The 20,917-nt window shown below is 42.2% G+C and overlaps 1 protein-coding gene across 1 annotated transcript in view; it reads right to left on the bottom strand.

The window, feature by feature from the left end:
- Window positions 1-1,517: 1,517 nt before the first annotated feature.
- The window catches only part of NPAS2 (neuronal PAS domain protein 2), a gene marked incomplete at both ends in the record, with an annotated part of 104,139 nt that continues 84,739 nt past the window's right edge, over window positions 1,518-20,917 (bottom strand). Inside the window, 10 exons of the mRNA XM_080614271.1 lie at window positions 1,518-1,703; window positions 2,823-3,009; window positions 4,533-4,625; window positions 5,145-5,302; window positions 6,412-6,597; window positions 12,579-12,725; window positions 18,439-18,531; window positions 18,701-18,807; window positions 19,540-19,681; window positions 20,358-20,439. Coding sequence (XP_080470397.1) covers window positions 1,518-1,703; window positions 2,823-3,009; window positions 4,533-4,625; window positions 5,145-5,302; window positions 6,412-6,597; window positions 12,579-12,725; window positions 18,439-18,531; window positions 18,701-18,807; window positions 19,540-19,681; window positions 20,358-20,439 — 1,381 coding nt within the window. The remainder of the gene's footprint in view (window positions 1,704-2,822; window positions 3,010-4,532; window positions 4,626-5,144; window positions 5,303-6,411; window positions 6,598-12,578; window positions 12,726-18,438; window positions 18,532-18,700; window positions 18,808-19,539; window positions 19,682-20,357; window positions 20,440-20,917) is intronic.

Raw genomic sequence — 20,917 nt, 5'->3', positions numbered from 1 at the left:
AGGTCTTTTAAAGTTCTAAAGGAGCTTAGAATGAGCCGTCTTAACTAGCAGCTAGTATAACTTCTTGAACTACCATTCTTGTTGTCTGTGCCATGACAAAGATCCCGTAGGATAATACTTGGTTTTGTTAACTGGGTACCAAACACTGTGCAAGGTTTTGGATAATGTTAAAAATCTGAAGTTATTCACATAGTTGAACAGCCAGAGGAAAATGTGTGCAAGTCCTGCAATAAAGCCTTTTGGCTATTTTATTTTATTCTACAAATAAAGACAACTGTCCATCATTAATGGAAAAAAAATAATAGTTTGAGTTGTATATAGCATGAAACAGTAGTTCCCTTCACAAAAACATTTCTAATTCATTAGTTTATTACAAAATATCCACTCACAAAAAAGCACAAGCACAATCTTTATACTTGTGAAATGAGTTGATATTTCATATACAAAATAATTTCCACATAATTCCATATAATTTTATTTTATATAGAAATAGGTCATTATTACAACAGCTGTACAATACACTACTTTTTATTTTATAATTACATAAAATCTTTCTTAGAAACATATCAACAGAAAACATACAAAAAAAGCGAAAAGTGCATTTCTTTTTTTTTTTCCCCCAAAGGAAAATTCAATCCTAAATGTTATAATGAAAGAGATATGTAATAGTCTGCAGCATCCCGAGTCAGTGGGCCAAAACACAGTGCATATTTCTCAGAGACTTGCAGTGGGTAAGTTTAGGTTGAAGAAGGATCCGTGCTGTACTATTGGAGAGTTGCATGATTGTGCTCACAATCTGAGTTTTCCTTTGCAATCACAGTTCAGACAGAAAACAGTCCAGTGTGGGCTGTGGGTTTTTTTTGTTTGTTTTTCAGTAATGAAGAACAGTTAGGGTAAGCTGCATAATACTCTTCAGATTCTAAAACAAAGGTTATGAGCTGTAGACCATCTTCACCAATGACTGGGCTTTCTCCCCCATTGGATGTGCTAATTTGGCCACAAGAATAAGGAAACAAACTTCTCTTTACAGAAAGTGCCTAGGTTTTGTCCTCTGTGCAGTTGTGCAAATTAATAACAATAATCATAATAAAAATAATCTCTTGTTCTCTCCTCAATAGACCTTTGATGCAGTGCTTTTCATACTCAAAAGAAGAACTGAAACAGTGAAGGCCAAGTACCTCATGAGTCTGTTGACAGTCTTTTGGAATTGCCAGATAGCTTTCAGAGCAACACGCCAAGACTGAATGCCTCCTCCCATGCACCCAAGAACGATGGAGGCTGCACAGGATAGTGTTCCTTTTTATTTTGCTCTCTCAGTACATACTGTGCTCACAAGACAGCACAAATTGAATCCAGCATGCCGCAAATGCATTGTCCGTGGCAGTCTGCACTCTGTGACATACTTCTGTCAAAGAGCTTTGAAAGAAATGCTTGTGCAAAAGAAGTACAGTCATTCTCTTCTGCCCCATGTGCCCATTGGTTAAAGCTAATCGTGCATTGATTGTGCTGGTGGGACTCTATCGCAGTGGCTGTGGTAAATTTGATGATTCTGGTAAGCTATTGCTTCTTCTTGATGTTAGTTGTTGCTGCTGCTGTTGCTGCTGCTGTGTCTGGTGATACCCCATATTTCCTTGCTGTGGCGAGTAAGGTGGCAGGAGCAAACAATCAGGTTGCTCATTGTGCAAAGAACTTGGTGTTTGCACCTACAGATAAAATAAAATTCATCGTGGTGTTCGATTCTTTCACACGTTAAAGGTCTTCATCCTCAATGTACAGGGTGCTTCAAAATACTACTAGTTTGCTGGCTTTTATTTCTGGGGCTGTTTCATGTGTGGCTAGCTTACCTAATGCTAGAAGGAATGGACATAAATAGCAACAAAGAGCATTACAATCAGGCATTGAGAAAGGTTTTCTAATAGGAGTGCGCTGCCTAGGATTTGCAGGTTATCCTGAAAAGCCTGTTTAGGAACAGGGTGGGTGAAAGTGTCAGAAATCACACAGATGGATGATAGAAGTGAAACAGAAATGAAACAGAAGATCCCAGTGTACCTCACGCTGTCCCTTCTTGCCCTTCCTTTTTGTGAGTTTATACTAGGGTGTGAACTTGCAGATGTGAAGTCAATGTGAATTTTGCAGATGCTTTTATTGGGAATGGCATCTCCCATAGTTTTTCATTAATTCTCAGCTATGATAAGGGTTTCATTTCAATAACAAGAGTTTAATCGTTTGAGGTTGATGATAGTCTTTCAGTGATACCACTGGATATGTGATCAGGTTTTATAGACTCAGTTTATCTCTTTTGAATTAATAGAGACACCTCATTTCCCCCTTCCCCTTTAGAATGTGTTCTAAAAAATAAGTATTTTTACATCTTCAAATCACCTGGTTCTTCCAGGCAATGTGCTCCAGCTTATCTTCTTTGCCTTGTGGAGTTGAGATGTTTAAATGTATTAATTTACTGCAGGGATCCAGATACCTGATCCAGATCTCATTTTATGTCAATGCTGGTAATTAAAAATCATCTTTTGACTTGTAAACTAAGCAATCTTTTTACCAAATAGAGAGTACAGAATAAATCCTAAGGCAGCAATTTTCTCCATCTAGAAATACACTTTAAATATATCCAGGATAATCTGATTATGTTTCCAATGCACAGAATCAGTAATTTTGCTTTTAAATATTCTGATGGTTCTCACTGCTCCCTTGCTGTACTGGAAGGGTACATGGTACTGTGTCAGTGTCTCACATGTTTCAGTGTCTCTAATTTCAGGCTCCTACTGAAACCTGAGGCCTTGTTTGGGGCCCTCTTTGTCCTACCCTACCTGCAGGTAGCGTTGTTGCTGATGCTGTTGGTGCTGGAGTTGCATAGGTGGCAGAGAGGATGGCTGGGAAGGAGGTGTAGTGGCGAACCCTTGGTTTAACACTGCTTGTCCCATCAGTACGATTGGAGAGCTGCTGCTGGAAGTCTGCACTTCCAGACTTTGAAAGATTTGTTGGGTTTGGGAATACCTGTGGAAGAAAGAAGCGAAATAATCAAGAACAAACTGTTGAAAGCAGAGGTCTTCTCTTAAGGTAGGGATGGAAGTCCCTAGTCTTCATAAGTAATACCTAATAAAGGATTCCAGTTCATGGGACCTGCTAATATGAATGATGGCACCATTGGCAGCACTGTTTTCCCCTTAATCTGTGCGTGAGCTGGACTTGGAGGGCACAATACATCTCGCCTCCAAATAGAGACCACAGTTTAGATTCATTGAAGATTCTGGTTTATGTATGTCTTCAGCCACAGCATTCATGTTGCAGGTTCATTAAGCCAAATGGCCTTTGATTCTGTGTTAATATGCTGAGCTCTGAACTACAGTGAGAGGGAAGTAAATACACCCCCCATTCTGCTGCCTGTGCTCCTTTACAACTGCCCATGGGCAGGGTCACACTGTAGGAACTGAAGAAGCTTCTAGTAGTCCTCTGGGGTTAGGGATGGGACAGAAACAAAATACTTGGCTCCTCTTGCCAGCCTGCTTTTGCATAGCAGAATGTAAAATGTGTTGTTTTGTAGAAGGCTGTGGGCAGAACCACAGTGGAGCTTTTGCCAACCCAGCCTTGTTCTGTTTGTCCTGTAATAGGTGATGAGATCATAGTGTGGCGTGTGTTCACTCAACAGCTGTTCAGCATTAGGGGTTAGTCAGAAATGCTGCAGTTCAGGTTCTTGTACTAGGATGTGAGCTCCTAAAAAAGGGTCCTGTGAGTCAGGAAGTCTATGTGAATTGGGAGATGTGCCTTTGCAGATCAGGCCTCTTTTACTGAGATGTTTAAAAGCAGATCTAAAATGCTGTGTATTTTAAGGTTGACAAATGTATTTCAACATACTCTTAAATAGCAATAGTGATGTTTAAAAGAAAAAGTACTGAATACCTACTTTTCCAAGTAACATACAGAATTACTTTTAAAGTAATGACATGTGAACAGTTGCCTATTATTTTAGCAGGTCATGATTAAGTACAGTGACAAAAAACAGCTAAATAAAAAAAATATGCATATTCCAATCAATGTTTTCTGCTTTCTTCATCTGAGTCTTGAGGTGGCAAGCAACTGCGATGGTTTGTGCAGCAGCTTTTCCAGGTGAGCTCAGGTGCAGGAGCCTGTTGATTCTTTCTGCTGCATAGGTTAGGCATTGTTCCAGTGGCCTTACACCAGCACTTCACTGCCCATTGAGCATGGGTGTTGTCAGCGCTGGTATTTCAACCAGGCCAAGGCAGCAGGTTGGAACTAGATGAGTTTTAAGGTCCATTCCAGCCCAAACTATTCTATGATGATGATGATTTGATGAAAAATTCCCCCAGCCTTGGCTTGTTGAAACACTGCTGGTATGCTGTGTTCCTCTCTGTCATCCTTCCTGATTTGACTAGGCAGGGTAAGGCTGACCCTGACACCAGAAGGCAGGTTCAGCACAGTAACACTTAGTCATTTAACTAAAGAAGGCTTATTTCTGCTCAAAAGCAACTTTGATGTTCTATCTTTGACAAATCACATACTTAGCCTGGGATCCCGCCATGCTGAGGTCTGAAGGGTGTCTTGCATTACAGGACCCGGGCATCATGGGCTGAATGGGCTGGCTGAGCAACAGTCTGGTGTGTGGAAAAAAGAAAAAGCAACATTGCTGTAACAGAAGGACCACATGAATCCCACATTTTGAAGAGAGAAATAGGGCACTTTCATAGGCACGGCACAGGGCTAAGTATGAGGAGGCCTAACCTAAGTTCCTAGCTGTGCTGGGCATCCTGAGTGATGCAAACTGGGGGCTGGGGTGGCACATGCCCTCCCTGGTGATGTGGGTACCTCGCTGTGAGGCTGGGTGCTAGGGTTTTAGAAGAGCGGGGTTTCTTTTGCTCCTGTTGGTGGGAATGGCTTGTGTTTTGAGTTCTGAGTATCATTACATAATTTTTTGGGTTCCCGTGTCTAGTTGGATGCCGAGGTGGATCTTCCCCCACGTACCCAGGGTAGCCTGAGACAGCGAAGGGAAAGCGGAGACATCCCCCCACCCTGGGGCTGGGAGGCCGGCAAAAGCGCGGCCGCGCCGAATCCAACCCGGGTGCAGCAGGGCTCCCCGTGAGCAGCGGCCGGGGCCGGGCAGGGTCGGGCCGTACCTGAGCTGCTGGTCGTGGCTGCAGCCGGAGGCGGGTGGACCGGCAGGGGGCGCCGCAGTGCCGTCGGCGGAGGGGGCCGCTGCGAAGGGCGGGGGCGCGGCGCGGGGAGGGCGGCCGCCTCCAGGGGCCAGCTCCGCGCTCCTCGGCGCCTTTGGGCCCTGGAAGAGAGCGGGGAGACAGCGAGCAGAACTCGAGCAATGCCGTGACCGCTGCGCCCTGAAAGCAACGGTCACCGCCGGTAATGCCTGGCGGAGCGTCCGCCCGGCTGCTGTCAGCGTGCGAGAAGCGACGCTTCCCCACGGATTGTTCTACCCCTGGGACCTGAGAGCTGCAAACGCAAAGCTGCCCTGGTCGTGCCGTGAAACACTTGAGGAGATAAATGACACCCCATGAAGGCATGGGCAAAGTTAGCGGTGATTAGCGCTGCAATAAAAGCCCAATGATGGGAATAAACCTTATTAGAGAAAAAAAAATGGTGTTTTTTCTCCTATTTATAATACGGATACAGTTTTAATAAGTTGTTATAATAGAGGTTAAAAGCTACAGCTGAGGGGTCTGAAGATAACAATGCAGCCATGTTTGCTGCATGCTCTGGGAGCAGAAATAGGAGCTAAGTTGTCTGTGAAGGCAGGTACAACAGGTGGGTGGAAGAGCAAACACTGGAAATGCTGAGAAACCAGTAATAAGAAATAAAAACATCCCATGCCAAACCTACTGGCCTTCACACATCTCAGTTCCTACTGACTGAGGCTGAAATCTATTCCCCCATGCAGGAATCTGTGATACTCACAACCTGTGGGTCTCACATGAATCTCAATGTATTCCACTTGTGTGCCACCACAGCAGACAGGCTTTGCTGTGTTGGTGGCATCCGACTGGTTTTAAGAAGCAAGCAGGGGTAAAGCTTATTTTGAGAGATCACACCGCTGACACCACTATTGCTGGTTCCTAGTGTGGTCGATCAGGTTTATTTCAGGATCAACTGAAGAACAGTAAGTCATCTGCACCTTTTGCATGCCCCCCTGCTCAGTTTTCAAGCTGAAGCAGCTACTCAAGTAACCCACCTGGCTGAGGTTTTAAAACAGGGTTTTAAGGTGAAGTAAGTGCTGTAGGGAGACCCTTCATATAGGCTGCCCTTATGTAAGAGAATAGGGAAGGAAAGGCAAAGGCACACGTAGAGGCCTTGACATGCTTTTACTTGCTTGCTTAATATCAGCTCGGTGTCTTCTTTGCATATAAATGCTTCTCTATTCAAAGAAATTATTACCTGGCTCGATATCACACTTGCTTCTCTCAGTGCTTGCTGGTTCACTGTTTGCGAAGATGCAATTTGCCCTTGAAGTTGAGGACTGGGGACAAGCTGCTGCTGAGCAATGGCCCCTCTCCGCTGTTGTGGCTCCAGCTGCTGAGTGTTGCTAAAACTCAGGGACACCGTTGGTTGCTGTAGGAACATCTGGAAAAGAAGCGGGGAGGGTTTATTTACATAGCGCAGTTGTCTTTGATAACAAAGGTGACAGAATTATATCCAAAGATATATTCTGAAATGAAGTTATCACATTTCTGGATTCACTATGCATTTACTGTAACTGGAAATCACCGATCTTTCCTACATTAACAGTTCTGCTGTGCCTAGTTTCTTGGTTTCTTGTTCTGCAGGTGCATTCACTGTTCTTGCAATCTGTCCTGAAGGTACAAGTCTTCTCTCTGGGGGGCAGGCACAGCCCTCGTAAGAGCGGTTCACTATACATTCACCATGTTCTGGGGCATCCTGACCAGAGAAAAGAGAGTAACTCTGTGGTTTTTCAGTCCTTTCATTTCTTCTTTCAAAAAAATCAGCCTGTCTTTCAGGCAGGGCTGCCTTTGAATCTGTCTCTGGAAATTCAACACCTGACATACAGTTGGGTTGTCGGACGTTTTTAATGAGGCCACAGACAGGCCAGAGCTCTCCGTGTTGAATGTCCGTGTCCTTATCATTGAGAAGATGTGTAAACAGACAGTCACTGTCATTTATCTGATTTCCTGTCAGGTAACTGTCACCTGATGTTCTTCCTAACTGTGCCATGCATTTGACTTGTGCAAAAGGGCTAGCAGGTCCTCTGTAAATGTTCCTGTAAATTATATACTCTCCATTCTTGCATTGCATGATGGAGCTTTCTTCTTTAAAAGTTGCAGGGCTTGGGAATTTTTGCTTTTTGAGGGGCTATTTCTTTTGTTATAGCTGTACAGCGGAAAAAGACATCTTTTAAAACTATGAATTATTAATGCTACAAGCTGTCTTTGCAGTATTTTGAACCGAGCCTCTTGCCACCAAGCACTATACGGAAATACGCATCCCACGTAGTTGAAGGAATTTTGGATCTGATTCTGATTCCACACCACTGCTACATGTGTGGAACTCCATTAATTTAAGTGGAGCTACTTAGGGTTTAAATGAAATCTGAATCAGAATTATTCTCTTCATTATTCATCCATCAGTCTCATGCCTAGCGGTACGGCTGAGGTACACTCAATAATTAGTACACCTTTCTGCAGCTTATTGCTATATTAACAATTCCCTAAACTATCATGTCCCCTCTAATTTTTCTTGGAAAAAAACCCCATTCCTTTCTCCAAAGGACAATGCATGGCTTTTCTTTGCATAAGTGTGGGTTGATCCATGATGTCTGTACTTACTTATCTAGCTTTTAAAACACAGGTTTTATTTAAATATGGTAATTTTAAAAATTAATTTCTGCATGACAAGATTTTACTCAGAAAAAAAGGTACAGTCAAAGCTTACATTAATCAGCTGGGAGAGGGGGGCAATTAAGGGAAATGTTAATGGACCCAAAGCAATGGCTTGTTTCAGGTGCTGTAGGCTAACTGCAGCTCAGAGATGTCTGATCGAAATAAATGGGTCAAGTAACAGAGTTGTGGCTGCTTGCAGCAGGTCTGAAACTAGCTCTGAGCTCTGAGTTTTCTTTTGAAAACACTGCTCAGTGAGTTTGGAGCCATTACATATCAGAAAGACAGATGGTCTCACAACTTCTGCCAAGTAAATAGGTCTTATTATGAATAAATCAAAGACAAATCATGAAAATTCATTTTCCTGTTTATTTTCTGTATATAGAAGCTCAGCTTTGGACATGTTTAGTGAATGAACTCACTTGATTAACTCTAGCAATGAAACTGATTGACATTGATATGAAACCCAATATAAAACATTTGATATAAAGTTCAGACCAGGTAAAACAAATAGTGTGTTACAAAAATGTGATGGGGAGTACAAGACTACTTGTACTGAAGCCTACTAGTACTGGCCAGATCACTGCAAGTTAAGACCTTTAGGAAGATTATCTCAGGTGTCCTTCCTATATGTGGTGCACAGCACTGGAGAAAACTGAGTTCATCCAGTGCAAAATTAACGTCTATCACTGTGAATGTCAGGCAGTGTGTGAACTTGCAGCGAACAACTTACTTTGCAGGGACCTGCCTGTGTGCATGCCTCACTTGCAGATGAAGGCCAAGGAACTTATCCTTGAAAGAAAGCAGAGTAACCTACTTTGCAAGTACCAAAGTAGCAAGTACCCAAGTAGTGGCAGCTAACACACTCTAAATTTACAACCAATTATTGGTTGTAAACTTATTGGTTGTAACTTATCCCAGTAAACCAATTTTGTTTGTTCCTGTGTTCATATCCTGAGAGGGCTCTGAGTGTTTCCTACCTAGGGACCCTGTTTTCCATTATAATGGCCAAAGCAGCATTATTACCATCTGAGTACAAATGCCCTGAAAAAAACAAGCTGAGGGCAGGAAGCAATGGTGCCATTTAACCTGTGTCTCTGCAGAACTGGAAAACTCAAGGTGCCTTATCAAAACAAAAATTAACCTGAAAGAGGTTAGAAGCATGGAATTTCTACCTGCCTACCTAAGCCTAAAAGCAAGAACATGCTTCATTTGTACAACATTTAACCGTGTTTCTTTCATAATGTGCCCTTTTTGTGGTAGTCCTCCCTGAATTCCCCTGAAACACTGAAATATGTCAGCTCTAAGTATCAACAGAAACTCTCTAATAGAGAATGAAATCTTTCCCAGTCTTAAGCAAATCCAAGTAGATAAATTAGCAGCCTCCTAGCTGCGTTGCTGCTAATGACATGTCTCGTGGCTGATTTTGTGGACTGCAAGGTCAGTGAAGTATCTTACAAATATTTTTTAATTGGCCAGCTTGTTAGCATAAGCAGCAAAGCAGCAAGGGAGGGGAGGGACTTTCTGACACTGCTGCCCCCTCATTCCAAGATAGAGGGCCCCTACACAGCTAATGGGTGAATCACATTGGCATTTTCATGAGGAGAACGGCTCTCTGACTCTACCTGTCCTTTGGATAATCAGGGCATTATAGCCTTCGGGCTCATCATTACAGGAATCAAGACTCTTTATGTGAAATACGTGAAGATGAGAAGCACAGCACTGGGGAGCTGAGATTCGTGGATTTTGAAGGGAGCCTGGTATACAAATGATAGGTGGCTGTGGATGGTCTCATTTGTAGTTCTTGCAGGCTGATCAGGCTCAGCCCTTCTGCCTTCCACTCCATCCACAATTCATTAGCTAGACTGTTCAAATCTGGAGCAGACACAGCATCCTTCAGACTTCTGAGGTTACTCTTGCTGCTCTTGTACTTCACACTTTTGTTTGTTAGGAAAAGCAGTAATAGGGATTTAATGGGGTTTTGAACACTTTTGTTCAGGGCCCACAAACCTCCTGCTAGTTTCATCTTTCATCACACAACGCTCTTGGAAATACTTTCTGATGCAGACTACTGTGCTCAACATCTGTCCGATTGGGAAAGCGTTTCTTGGTGGACTGCGGTACTGCAGTTTTGAAGATCCCTGAAGGAAATGGAAATGGGGCTTAATTCTCCACAGAGCAACCTGTACAACTTCTGTGTGGGAATGAATGAACCAGTGGGGAAGATATGTTAATAAATCAGCTAATGAGGGAACACTGGAGAACACTTCCCCCTTTTCAGACAGCCTGCGGCACTCCCCCATGCTTACAGCTCTTCCTCACAGAATATTAAAGAGACCAGAAATGTGCTTGATAGTAATCTCACCTGTTTGCTGCTATGCTTTGTAGCTCTGATAATAGACACAGATCAATGTCTGCAGACATCCAGCTCCCTGAATGATGAAAATATGTGCTGCAAAGCACATGGTTGGATTTCTGATTTAAGTTTACTCCTCGTTGCTTGTGAGTCACAAAAGTGCTTCTTGCAAAAGTGTGAATCTTTATTTTGAGTTGCCCCTAGCCAAATAAAGACAAAGCTAATTCCTGGTCACTCTCTGTCCTTACAAACAGCAGAGTAATTTCTTTGTGCCTGTTTGTTTATTTAACTTAGAGAAACTGGGGGAAGGAAGAGGCCCTGACCCTGAGTCGGTGTGACCACTCACATCTCGTTGCCTTGTTTGATTGCTCTAAGGACACTGAAAGGCATCCAGACTATGGAGGATGACCCTCCTCATCCAGCATTGCCCCTGCAGGCAGATGTGCAGACCCTGCGTTTCTGAGCTGCCCTTCATTCCCTGTGCCTCTCAGTTCTGCTGGGAAATGGTCAGTACTAACACTAGAGAACTTGTACTGGTCTGAAAAGACTTGGTCCAACCTGGTACAGTCTTCCTGGGGCAGAGGATCACCCAAGTGGTGTACCTCAGAGCTACAAATTGGTATGGGGAAGGCAGTACAGAACTACACATCATTTACCCACTGGGCCTCCTCTTCTCTTTTCTTGAGCTCCCTATGAGCATATCTGAGAATCTGTCCCATGGTCTTCGGGTTATTAAATGCACTTCAGCGCATATGGTAGACAACTTTCTAAAAATAAAATCGTTTCCTGCATATAAGAATGTGCTCTGATCTTCTATTTTTGCCTGAATTATACATTAAGAAAAAAAAAGATGAGTGTATGTGACTGTTGAAGGCTTCACCAGGAGCGAGTAATGGTTTTCACCCAATTAAAAAGAAAAGAAGTGAGAATATCACGTCTCTTGATATTCATAATAACAATAATAGCTTTCAGACATATGACATGATTCTGAACTGGAGGCCAGTTAATTGCAGAGAGACTTTCCCTTCCCATTAATCAAAATCAGTGCAGAACCAATAAAATGCACTGAAGTTAAACCTGGTCTACTCATATGCTTATGTAGCACCAGGAAGAGGGAGTCCTAGTTTTGGGACCCACCATTGCTATTTTGTGTAACAGCAGTGCACATGCAGCAACTTAAGTGGCAAAGTTTCTAATTTGGCTTCAGTGATCCCTTAATTGCCTAAACATACAATCCCAATTTGTTTTAATATGTGAAACTGCACTTCACAGATGCTGACAATGGGTGAAAGTCTATTTCTGTGGAAGTCAGGAGCAAAAATCCACTGACTTCATTATGTCCCAGGTTTTCATCTGATGCTTAAAATGTTCTTTGAGACATTTGTTTGTGCGACAGAGCTTGTCTTCTAAAAAAATCTTGTTAGTACAGTATTCACAGTGGGTCCCCAATGCAGCATTTCAAGCAAGCGTGATTTAACCTGTAGTTAAATTATGAGAAACATAGCAGTAATCATCCCACGTCCATAAAACTTGCATAAAACTGGATAATTTGTCCATTTGTCATTAAATGAAACCAGTGATATACTGAACTGCACTTCCTATTATTTCTGAGGTCTGGTAGACAGGTTGTACAAAGCAGATACTGTACTTGGTGAATTAAAAGCAGATACTGTACTTCGTGAATTCTAGCTCTGTATAGGAGGTATTAGAGGCAGAGTAGTCAGCGTCACCCTAAAGGCTTAAGCTGGTCCAGTGAAGAACAAATTCAGACACCTCCCAGGTGTGAACAAATGATCACCAGCAGAGGTTTGGGTTTTTTAATGTGACAAGGAAATGAACCTGATGTGCTCTGTATCTGGGCTGGGGTAGGTTCAGGAAAACAGGGGGTGAATGAAAGAGATGAGCACTGCCTAAAGGAGGGCTGTTGGCTAAGGAAGAGCTGGACAGACAAGATACTGAGCACAAGTGATACCAACATGAAGCAAGCAGTGACTGGGTGGAAGCTGATGAACTGGAAAGGCATAATAATTGGCAAGTCTGAACTTGAATGTTTTTCCACTGCAGCTGCTCAGTCTGAAGACTCAGTAAACAAAGTATTAAAATGCTACTGTAAAAGACTCAACTTCTTATCCTAAGGTTGAGGTATTTCTTCCTTCACTTCTTTCAGAGAGCTCTTAAATCTTTCTAGGCATAGGTTACTCAAGAGGCTTTCAGAGGGTAACAGCCTCATTCAAATGAGCTGGTTTCCACATGTCCAGATTTCCTGGACTCTGGAGCTAATTTTAAGTTGCCAACCCTATCAACAGCCACGTGAGAGAGGATGCTTTTCTATGCCTCTCTCAGCAGTAACGTACCTGTATGCTGGAGTCCTGGACCAGGCAGAGCTGCTCCTGTATCTTCTGGAGCTCCTCCTGCTGCCACCGGATGTTGGCCTGCAGGATCCGGGTGCGCTGCTCTAGCTGATCCTTGATGGTCTGGAACATGCTGAACTGTGCCGAGAACTAGAAAGAAAGAAGTGAGAGAAAATCAGTCATTATAATACAAACAGGCCTCAATAAACATTGTTTTTTAAGAAGTTATTGTTTCTTGAATGTAAAGAACAGCCAAAGGAATAGAAGATGTGTTTGTAACATACTAACATCTAGGCAGAGATAAATCTGTGTATTTTCAATTTTATGAACATATATATTAAATTACTTCAGTTAGAATGTTCTGCTTACAACTGACCCTGTTCTGTTAGGGAATTATGAGAAGGACTGGTTTTTGAGAGTATGCTACTTTAAAATATCAAGAGCATCTTAACTGGAGAGGAAATCATAGAATCTTAGAATCAACAAGGCTGGAAAAGACCTTTAAGATCACCAAGTCCAACCGTTACCCCAGGACTGCCAAGACCACCACTAAACCATTTCACTGCGAGCCTCATCTAAATGTTTTTTGAACACTTTTAGGGATCGTGACTCCACCACTTCCCCGGGCAGCCTGTTCCAATGCCTGAGCACCCTTTCAGTGAAGAATTTTTTCCTAATATCCAGCCTAAACCTTCCCTGGCACAGCTTGAGGCCGTTACCACTTGTCCTTTTGCTTGTTTCCTGGGAGAAGAAACTATCCTCCACCTCACTAAAACCTCCTTTCAGGTAGTCGTAGAGAGCAATAAGGCTCCCCCACTGAGCCTTCTCTTCTCCAGACTAAATAATCCCAGTTTGCTCAGCTGTTCTTCATAAGACTTCAGTGCATTATTTCTATTAGACTATAGTTTGGAGCCCTTATGGCATAGCTGTATATTCCGGACATGTTTTACTTACACTTTCCTTTTCCCCCACTGAAATAGCAGTGCTGCAATGCTTCATTCTGCTGATGACTTACCGTAGCATTACGCAACAGCTGATCACAATAAACAATTTCTAGATTTCTACAGCTGAGTAGTAGTCAAGCTACAAAGGAAAGCTCATTAAGTTATTTTTATATGTGATGTAAAATGAATAGCTCAGCTCAGTGGGAGAAAGGCTGCTCTAAATAATAATATAAAATGGAGATCACTAATCAGGGTGAAGAAGAAAGTGCAGCCTTCAGTAGCAGCAGTACCTACCACAACGGGGAATCATTCAAGAAGCGTGGAGGGGACTAACACAGCAATAAATTCTTACTTTTATTTGGTGTTCTTGGGTATGATTCAAAGTCCACCAAAGTTAATTATTATTTTAATAGGTTTTGGAATAGTTGCTTTGCATGAGCTCATATTCCAAAAGTAAAAAACAGTCTTTGGAAAAATACAAAACACTTCAAAAGATCTGTGAGCTTTTCTGTATTTGAGGCACCCAAGACCTCTCTGAAAATGTGATGCTGTGAGTGTCCAGGCTAAAGAAAATGAATAATTTTGCTGTGACTTAAAAATGATGCTCCATTCCTGTGGCTGTTCCAGTGACCCTGTGCCAGCGCCTTCCTGCTCCATGGAGGTGAACTGGCTTACACCATTTCTGGCTTTTTTACCAGGAAAACAAAAATGGTAAGAAGAAGGGAATTATGGAGCACTCTAGTGCCAGTAACGCTGTATGGTTAAATGAAATTTCTGGCTACTTAGAGAAATCTACATGTGACTGTTCTGATTTGTACGATGTCAAGTTAAATACTTGAAAGTACCTTCACATTCCCTCTAGCAAAGCTGAAACCTCCAATGGCCTTTAGGCGAGAAAGGGCAAGAACTTCAGAGGGTTTGTTTCTATTTACCAGGTGGAGGGCAGCTTTCCAGCACAATCTGGGAGGTCACTGCACAAAGAGTGGTGGCAAGGTGGAAGGGAGTTTCATGACCATTCTGGTTAGGGGGAAGAAGGGCTGCTAAGGTGGCATGTGCAGTTGTGGCTAGCAGAGGCCCTCAGAGCCCATTTCGGTGGCAGAGTTGTTTGCAAGTGCTTGCCACTTGTGCCATCTGCCCAAGGAGATAATGCGAGCACTTGGCCTCTGGTGCTGTGATTCACACCACTTTTGCCTTCAAACAGCAGAACTGTCATCTGCAACCCCATCCTCCCCTAGAGCAGAAAAATGGTGTCAAAGCTCCTGAAGGGAAGTTTGTGTTACTTCTTTTTGATGTTAAAGGGGAGAAGTCAGGAGTGGGATCTCTCTCTTTCTGGTCCATGTATAAGGTATTAAACTCGGGAATGGATGAGTGGAAACCTCTGATGTTTGGGAACAAGGACAAGTGACCCAAACAGGCGGCTGGTGCTGCTTGTTGTAGCGTGACTCTGTGTTTCTGAAGAATCCCAGGGACCCTGATTTTAGGAGTGGAATGACGCTATGTAGCAACGTCTTGTTTAGATGAAATGCAGCTAATTCCTGCCTTAACCTGACTGTATAGGAGGAATTTTTAAAAAGGCAACCTAATTCTCCCTATATGACCTGTTAGTGAGGACTGCTCTTAAGTCTTTAAAAGGGTCCTTATCAGAAAGGAATTAAAAGCAATTTTAGCCAAAAGCTTCATTTTATCTGCCTGGCTTGCTGACAGTAGACTTTTCATTACTGTGTGAACTCCTTGAAGGCACTTTGGGAAAGGAACCCAATTTTCTTCAATTAATAAATGTAAGGAATTTTATGACAGATAATTTTAAAATCATTTTATACTTCAATAAGAAACAAAATCCATTTCCAGATGTTAGTTTTGAATTTGAGTTTGTTTTGCAAAGTTGCACACAAGAATAATTGCTGTGGATTTTACATTATTGTTCCTTAATTTTTTTTCAGCACCTTCTTACAATTAGCATATTCATGTAGTATTGTCTTTTTGTTTTCTTTTTCATGTGCTTTTTGTATTAATACATTTAACAACAACAATTATACAGTGAAAATACTAGAGTGAAAGCTGTTATGGGGGAAGACAAGGGACAAGGAACTTTCTCGTTTGCTTTTTTTTCCCTTTCCCACACTAACCCCGAAATTTGTTGATAACTCTAGCCATGACCCCTGTGATTACAGAGCTTCTATTGTTTTTGTACAGTGACACACTAACAGAAATTGACCTGCACCACAGAGTGTTTATCTCAAGATCATTAACTGCTCTACTAATTAGGGGTGAAATCTGTAATTGTATAATAAATTAAAAGAGCTTAATTCAGAATGTTCCACAGAAAACACTGCACAGCTTTAACTCTACCATTGGCATCAGATGGCATTGCTCTTTGTCTCACTTAGGCATTTACAAACATTCCTAGGATCCTCAGAGAAGTGTGTTATACAAGGAAAAGTACCAGCTTTCCCGATACAAACACTGAAGACTAAACGTGATATATCTATAATCCCACCAGTTTAATCAAGATCTGTTAACACAGACGAAAAAACTCCTCAGCAGTAATTCCAGTCTGGTTTCTTAGGTAGCTGGGCAATGAAAAGAGACCATATTTACTTTTTCTTAGCTCACTTTCCTTTAAAACTTTCTTTTTTGCCTCCTGTCCAATTTTCAGTCCTTCTGGCCAGTGCTGGGGACATGCAACAGAGTTGTCAGCCTCAAAAATACCAGGTTACTATAATTTCATGAAAGCTTTAGCTGAGCAAAGGAGAGAGGGATCCAGTCGTCCCTTCCTCCTTCAGGAAAGGCTGGGTCCATGCACCAGCCTTGGAAGGTGCAGCCCCTGGGAAACCGGGTTTCATTAGTTTTGCAGTTCACTGAATGACTTGTTCGTTCTTTCTGTCTTCTGAATAACACCTGCACAATCCCTAACGGATTATTAGTGCTAATTATTATTCAGTCATCAACATCCGCTGTGTTGTAGGGGATTTTAATTTATTACAATGAGGAAGGCAAACAAACAAATATTCTAATAGGGAACACTTGGTTTAACATAAACCATTTACATTCAGGCAACATCCAGTACTGTGCTGTCTGTTCCTTCAAACAAGCAAGGCAGAAGCTAAAACCACATTTCAGCGGAGACAAAAACCATCACAGCCTTTGCTCAAAATAAAAGTAATCAAAGTTCAAGCAGATGGTGCCTGAGGCAGATGCTTGAGATGTAGATGCTTAAAATGTCCTTCCCCACACTGCTGCCCTGTAGCCAAATGCTAGCCAAAAGGACACCTGTCAGAGTGTCCTCAGCCCCCTGCATGGCCAGGCTCAGTGCACTGCCTTTCAGCTCCTGACTTCAGTCAGCTTCAACTGAGGGCAAGTGGCAGAAAGGCAGTGGGGAGCACCCTGCACAGCTTATGCTCCTGGGTTGGCAGCAGGGTACCCTGCTGCAGGCGCTGCAGGCACCTTGTCCTTTAAATGATGGATTATCTTGCTGTAGGCTGACATGTTATTTTAAGGTGGGAAGTACAGAATAGTTTCATAATTTTCACAATATTTCATGAAAATCACCCAAGAGCATGTAGATTTGGTACTTCTCTCTGGAGCATCACTATGGACTGTGAACATCAGCAACCTGAGCTGCAACATCCTGGTGTTGATTCCCTGCTCCACATCAAGCTCCATCTTGAGCTTTGCCACGAGCATTGCTGTGACTTTGCTGCCAGTCGAGAAGAGGGCTGCCAAAGAGCTGCCTTCTTTCATCAAGATTTAGCTGGCCCAAGGAGGTTTAATCAGTGGCCACACGTCTGGATGGTGCTTCAATTTGGTGGAAAAGAAATGGAGCTGGAATGCCATAAGAGTGTTTTACTGGGAAAAGGCAAGGCAGCAAAGCTCTCAATAGACGACTGGAAAGCATCTTTTCACAAAGAGCTTTGATGGAGAAGAAAAGGAGGTAGAAAAACGTCAAACAAAACACGCACAGGTTTATAATAAATAAACTAATTGATGTTTGGAAGTGCATTAATGAATAACAGAGAGAAATATCTGTAAAAGAAAATGAATGCTCAGAGCAGATAATTGATATGCTGTTTCTTCGCTGCATGCTGGTGTGGAGTCGTGAAAAGAATATTAAACATAGAAGATAAATGAGAATTTGTTATTTTAAATCAGGGATCCTCAGGACTTCGAATGTTTTATATGCTACAGAAGAAACTCTGGGATATTTTGAGGGAATACAGCGTAACAATGGTAGAAGCAGCTCAGGTCCAGGAATACTGTGCCATACCTAAAATCAGAGGATGATGGGCTGTATCATCATGGCATGACCACAGGAGAGAAACAATGTGATGGGAGGATGGTACTCAAAATGCTTCTGCAAAATGCACTGCAAATGAAACACTGAGGTGGCTTGTGGGGCCATTGCCCACTTTTGAGATACGGGTTAATAGATTTCACTGGAGGACTCTGTCTTCAGTGGCATCCTCACCATTACTGGCACACTCACAAAATGGGTTTTGTTAAACTCACATGTCCTTTACTGCTGGTTAGTTCTGCATCAGCACAGCCAAGCAGGTGTTTTTAGAAGAACTGAGCACTTTTGTTAGGTTTTGGTCCGTGACTTTGATTTTGATGGGACCTGATTCTGTAGAAGCGAAATTGAAAACTCTTTTTCCATCTGTTTTTTGTCTTCCCATGAAATAGATGTGTGTGTGCACTTGAACCTACATGTACCTGGGCTTCTTCTCTAAATGCCAGTAAGCAGATATATGTTAAAACACACCAGTGTAAAATTCAGATTACTGCCCCACAATATTTTACGCATTTGAGAGCTGGTGGGTTTGGGGATTTCAGGTACTAAAGAGGTAACCTAAAAGCCCCAAAAGGAGACAATATCAGGAGATAAGCAAGTGACCTATTCCACTTCCAAATCCCCAACTAACCTGTGCCAGAGGTGCAGGCTGATTTTGCAGAGTTGCTTGAGGCAGCAACTGCTGTGGGAGAAGCTCACGTGAAGGCTGAGAAGGCAAAGAAACCTAGATTAAAACAAAACAAACCAAAACTTATTTACAAGTTTGGCTCCTTTAAATTTTAGGTTTCTTCTAATGCCATGGCTTTTGTGTAAGCTGTTTTTAACCATTAAGCTGCATATGTGGCACATGCTTTATACTATCTGCCTATTTTGATGGCTCTTTGTGAAGTTACCTGAAGAGCAGTAGGTTGACTGAGTCTGTGCACGGATAAATCCTGCTGAGCACTCGGTGTTCTTGGCAAGGGAGTGTTAGGCTCTGCAATCAGCTTTGTTGGTGTAGCTGCAAGAAAAGTACCAGTGAGATTTCACATGCTGGAAATCATCCCCTTTTGAAGTGGGTATTACAATGAGACCTGGCTAGAAATTATTACAGCCTCGCTAAGTTCCAGTGGGAGTCAAGGCTGTTCTTGTTGACTTCAATGGCAGTAAAATTAAACTGATAAGGAGGGTCTGGGCAAAGATAAAAGTAAATGAGACAGATTATGATTTTGTGCTCCAATGAACAGAGCAAAAGGAACCAAAGACTGTGCTAAAACAGCTGGAACTCCCTTCAAATAGCTCAAATAACTGTAAATTTGGGTTAGCTCATTGACTTTTCTTCCAGACCAGGGAGCAGAAAGAGTGCATAAGGTGTGCCCAAGTCAATGATGGAACATCCTGAGTCTTGGCCATAAGAAAATCACTGTTATTACTCATGTAAATCTAGAAGGGTCTCATATTGCTCATACTGATGCCCTCAAATCTGAAGACAGAAGCTCTCATTTTCATAACAGATTGAAACAGCACGTTTCACAGCTAGTCCCTTTATTCATTTTCCGGTGTATAGGTGGTTACACTAGAACCTTTCCTCTTGTATGTTAGCATTTGAGATTATGGACTTCATTGTGAGTGACAGACACATATCGTCGATACCTCATCACTAACTGTTAAATCAGAGGCTGTGGTATATATGCACACATTCTGTAACTTGGCTAAATTAAAAATACTGCAGTAACACAGGAATGCCACTCACATGCTGGGTCCGACTTGGGTGTGTGGGAAGATTTTGGTGAGCTCCTGGATGATACTGAAGGTGTCCGACTAGCGCTGAGGATTGAGGCACCAATATCAAGTGCATTAAAGTGCTGTTCAGGATCTAAGCTGGTGCCACTGTCCTAAAAAATCCAAACCAAAACAAGAAAAGGGAATAGCTATTGCAGCTGTCAGAGTAAAAACATTCTGAAATGCATCTAGCAACGGTTGCACACCCAGTTCTTTGGCTGGCCTAAAATAACTTGAGCAGAACTAATCCTAGGTAGGCCAGCAGAAGACCTGGGCACAGGTGTCAATCTCCCATCTAACAAATGCATTTTACGAAGAGCTATCACTGAGTTGGAAATAAATAGCAAGCTACTGCCATAGTAATTTTGTGCCTTCAGATGTGTTTCTGAATCTTTTGTGTTCAGTTGGACGCGACAGCAACTGCAACTCAGCCATGCACTGAGGAGGAACTTTTCTTTCTTCCCTCAGCAGATCACTGAGATGTAGCTAAGAAGGCTGATTGCCAAAATATGCCCAAGTGAATCGAAATGGTAGTATCTTGCCAAGGAAAGGTGGAGATATCTTACATTGTCCCTGCCCATGTTCCACTTAATCTGTGGCTGCTACTGATCTCCAGGCTTATCCTTTCATGAATTTACACAATCTATGTTAAAATTATTTAAGTGAGTAATGAATTCTGAAGTTGAGGGAATCCATCCAGAAAGACAGTGCTGGAGTCTTCAGTGACGTTAACATAGGAACAAATTCTGATTACTACATACATTCATGAAAAAGCTTTTCTCATTGTACCTTTAGTGCTGAGGACACAACCTCTGAGGACACTTCTTCCAAGCCCATCTCCTGTCTCCTCTCCACCCGAACATCTGCATAACTGAATGGAAAATATAATTCTGTGTATGAACATGGTATTGTTATATTTCATTAAATGTACTTTAAGCAAGTGAACAAATTACTGTAACATTTTACAAGTTAAATGAAAAGCTGAAAAATCACTTAAGTCAAATGCTACTGAATAACACTTGAGAGACTGTTTCAATTTTCAGCTTTTCTCTGTTTCTATCTTGTTGGAGTCAAGAGGTATGTTAAAGAAGTATATATAAATGTCAAGTTCACATCCTACAAGCACTTTATGACTTCACGGGAAAGCTTCCACACATCTCTTTAAAAACAACATGAGGATTAGAGAAGTGAACAGTTAAGGGATCTGTCTATTCTCTATTTTTGCTCAAAATGGAAAAACGCAACAGTTAATCTGCCCCTAAATTCACGGTTGACAAATCAAGCTTAGCATAAGGTAAGGTTTCATAGAATCATAGAATCACAGAATGGTTTGGGTTGGAATAGACCTT

Source organism: Psittacula echo (assembly GCF_963264785.1).
Source record: "Psittacula echo genome assembly, chromosome: 3".
NCBI classification, from domain to species: Eukaryota; Metazoa; Chordata; class Aves; order Psittaciformes; family Psittacidae; genus Psittacula; species Psittacula echo.
The sequence above is the reverse complement of the archived record's forward strand: the minus strand, read 5'-3'. Positions and strand labels throughout refer to the sequence as shown.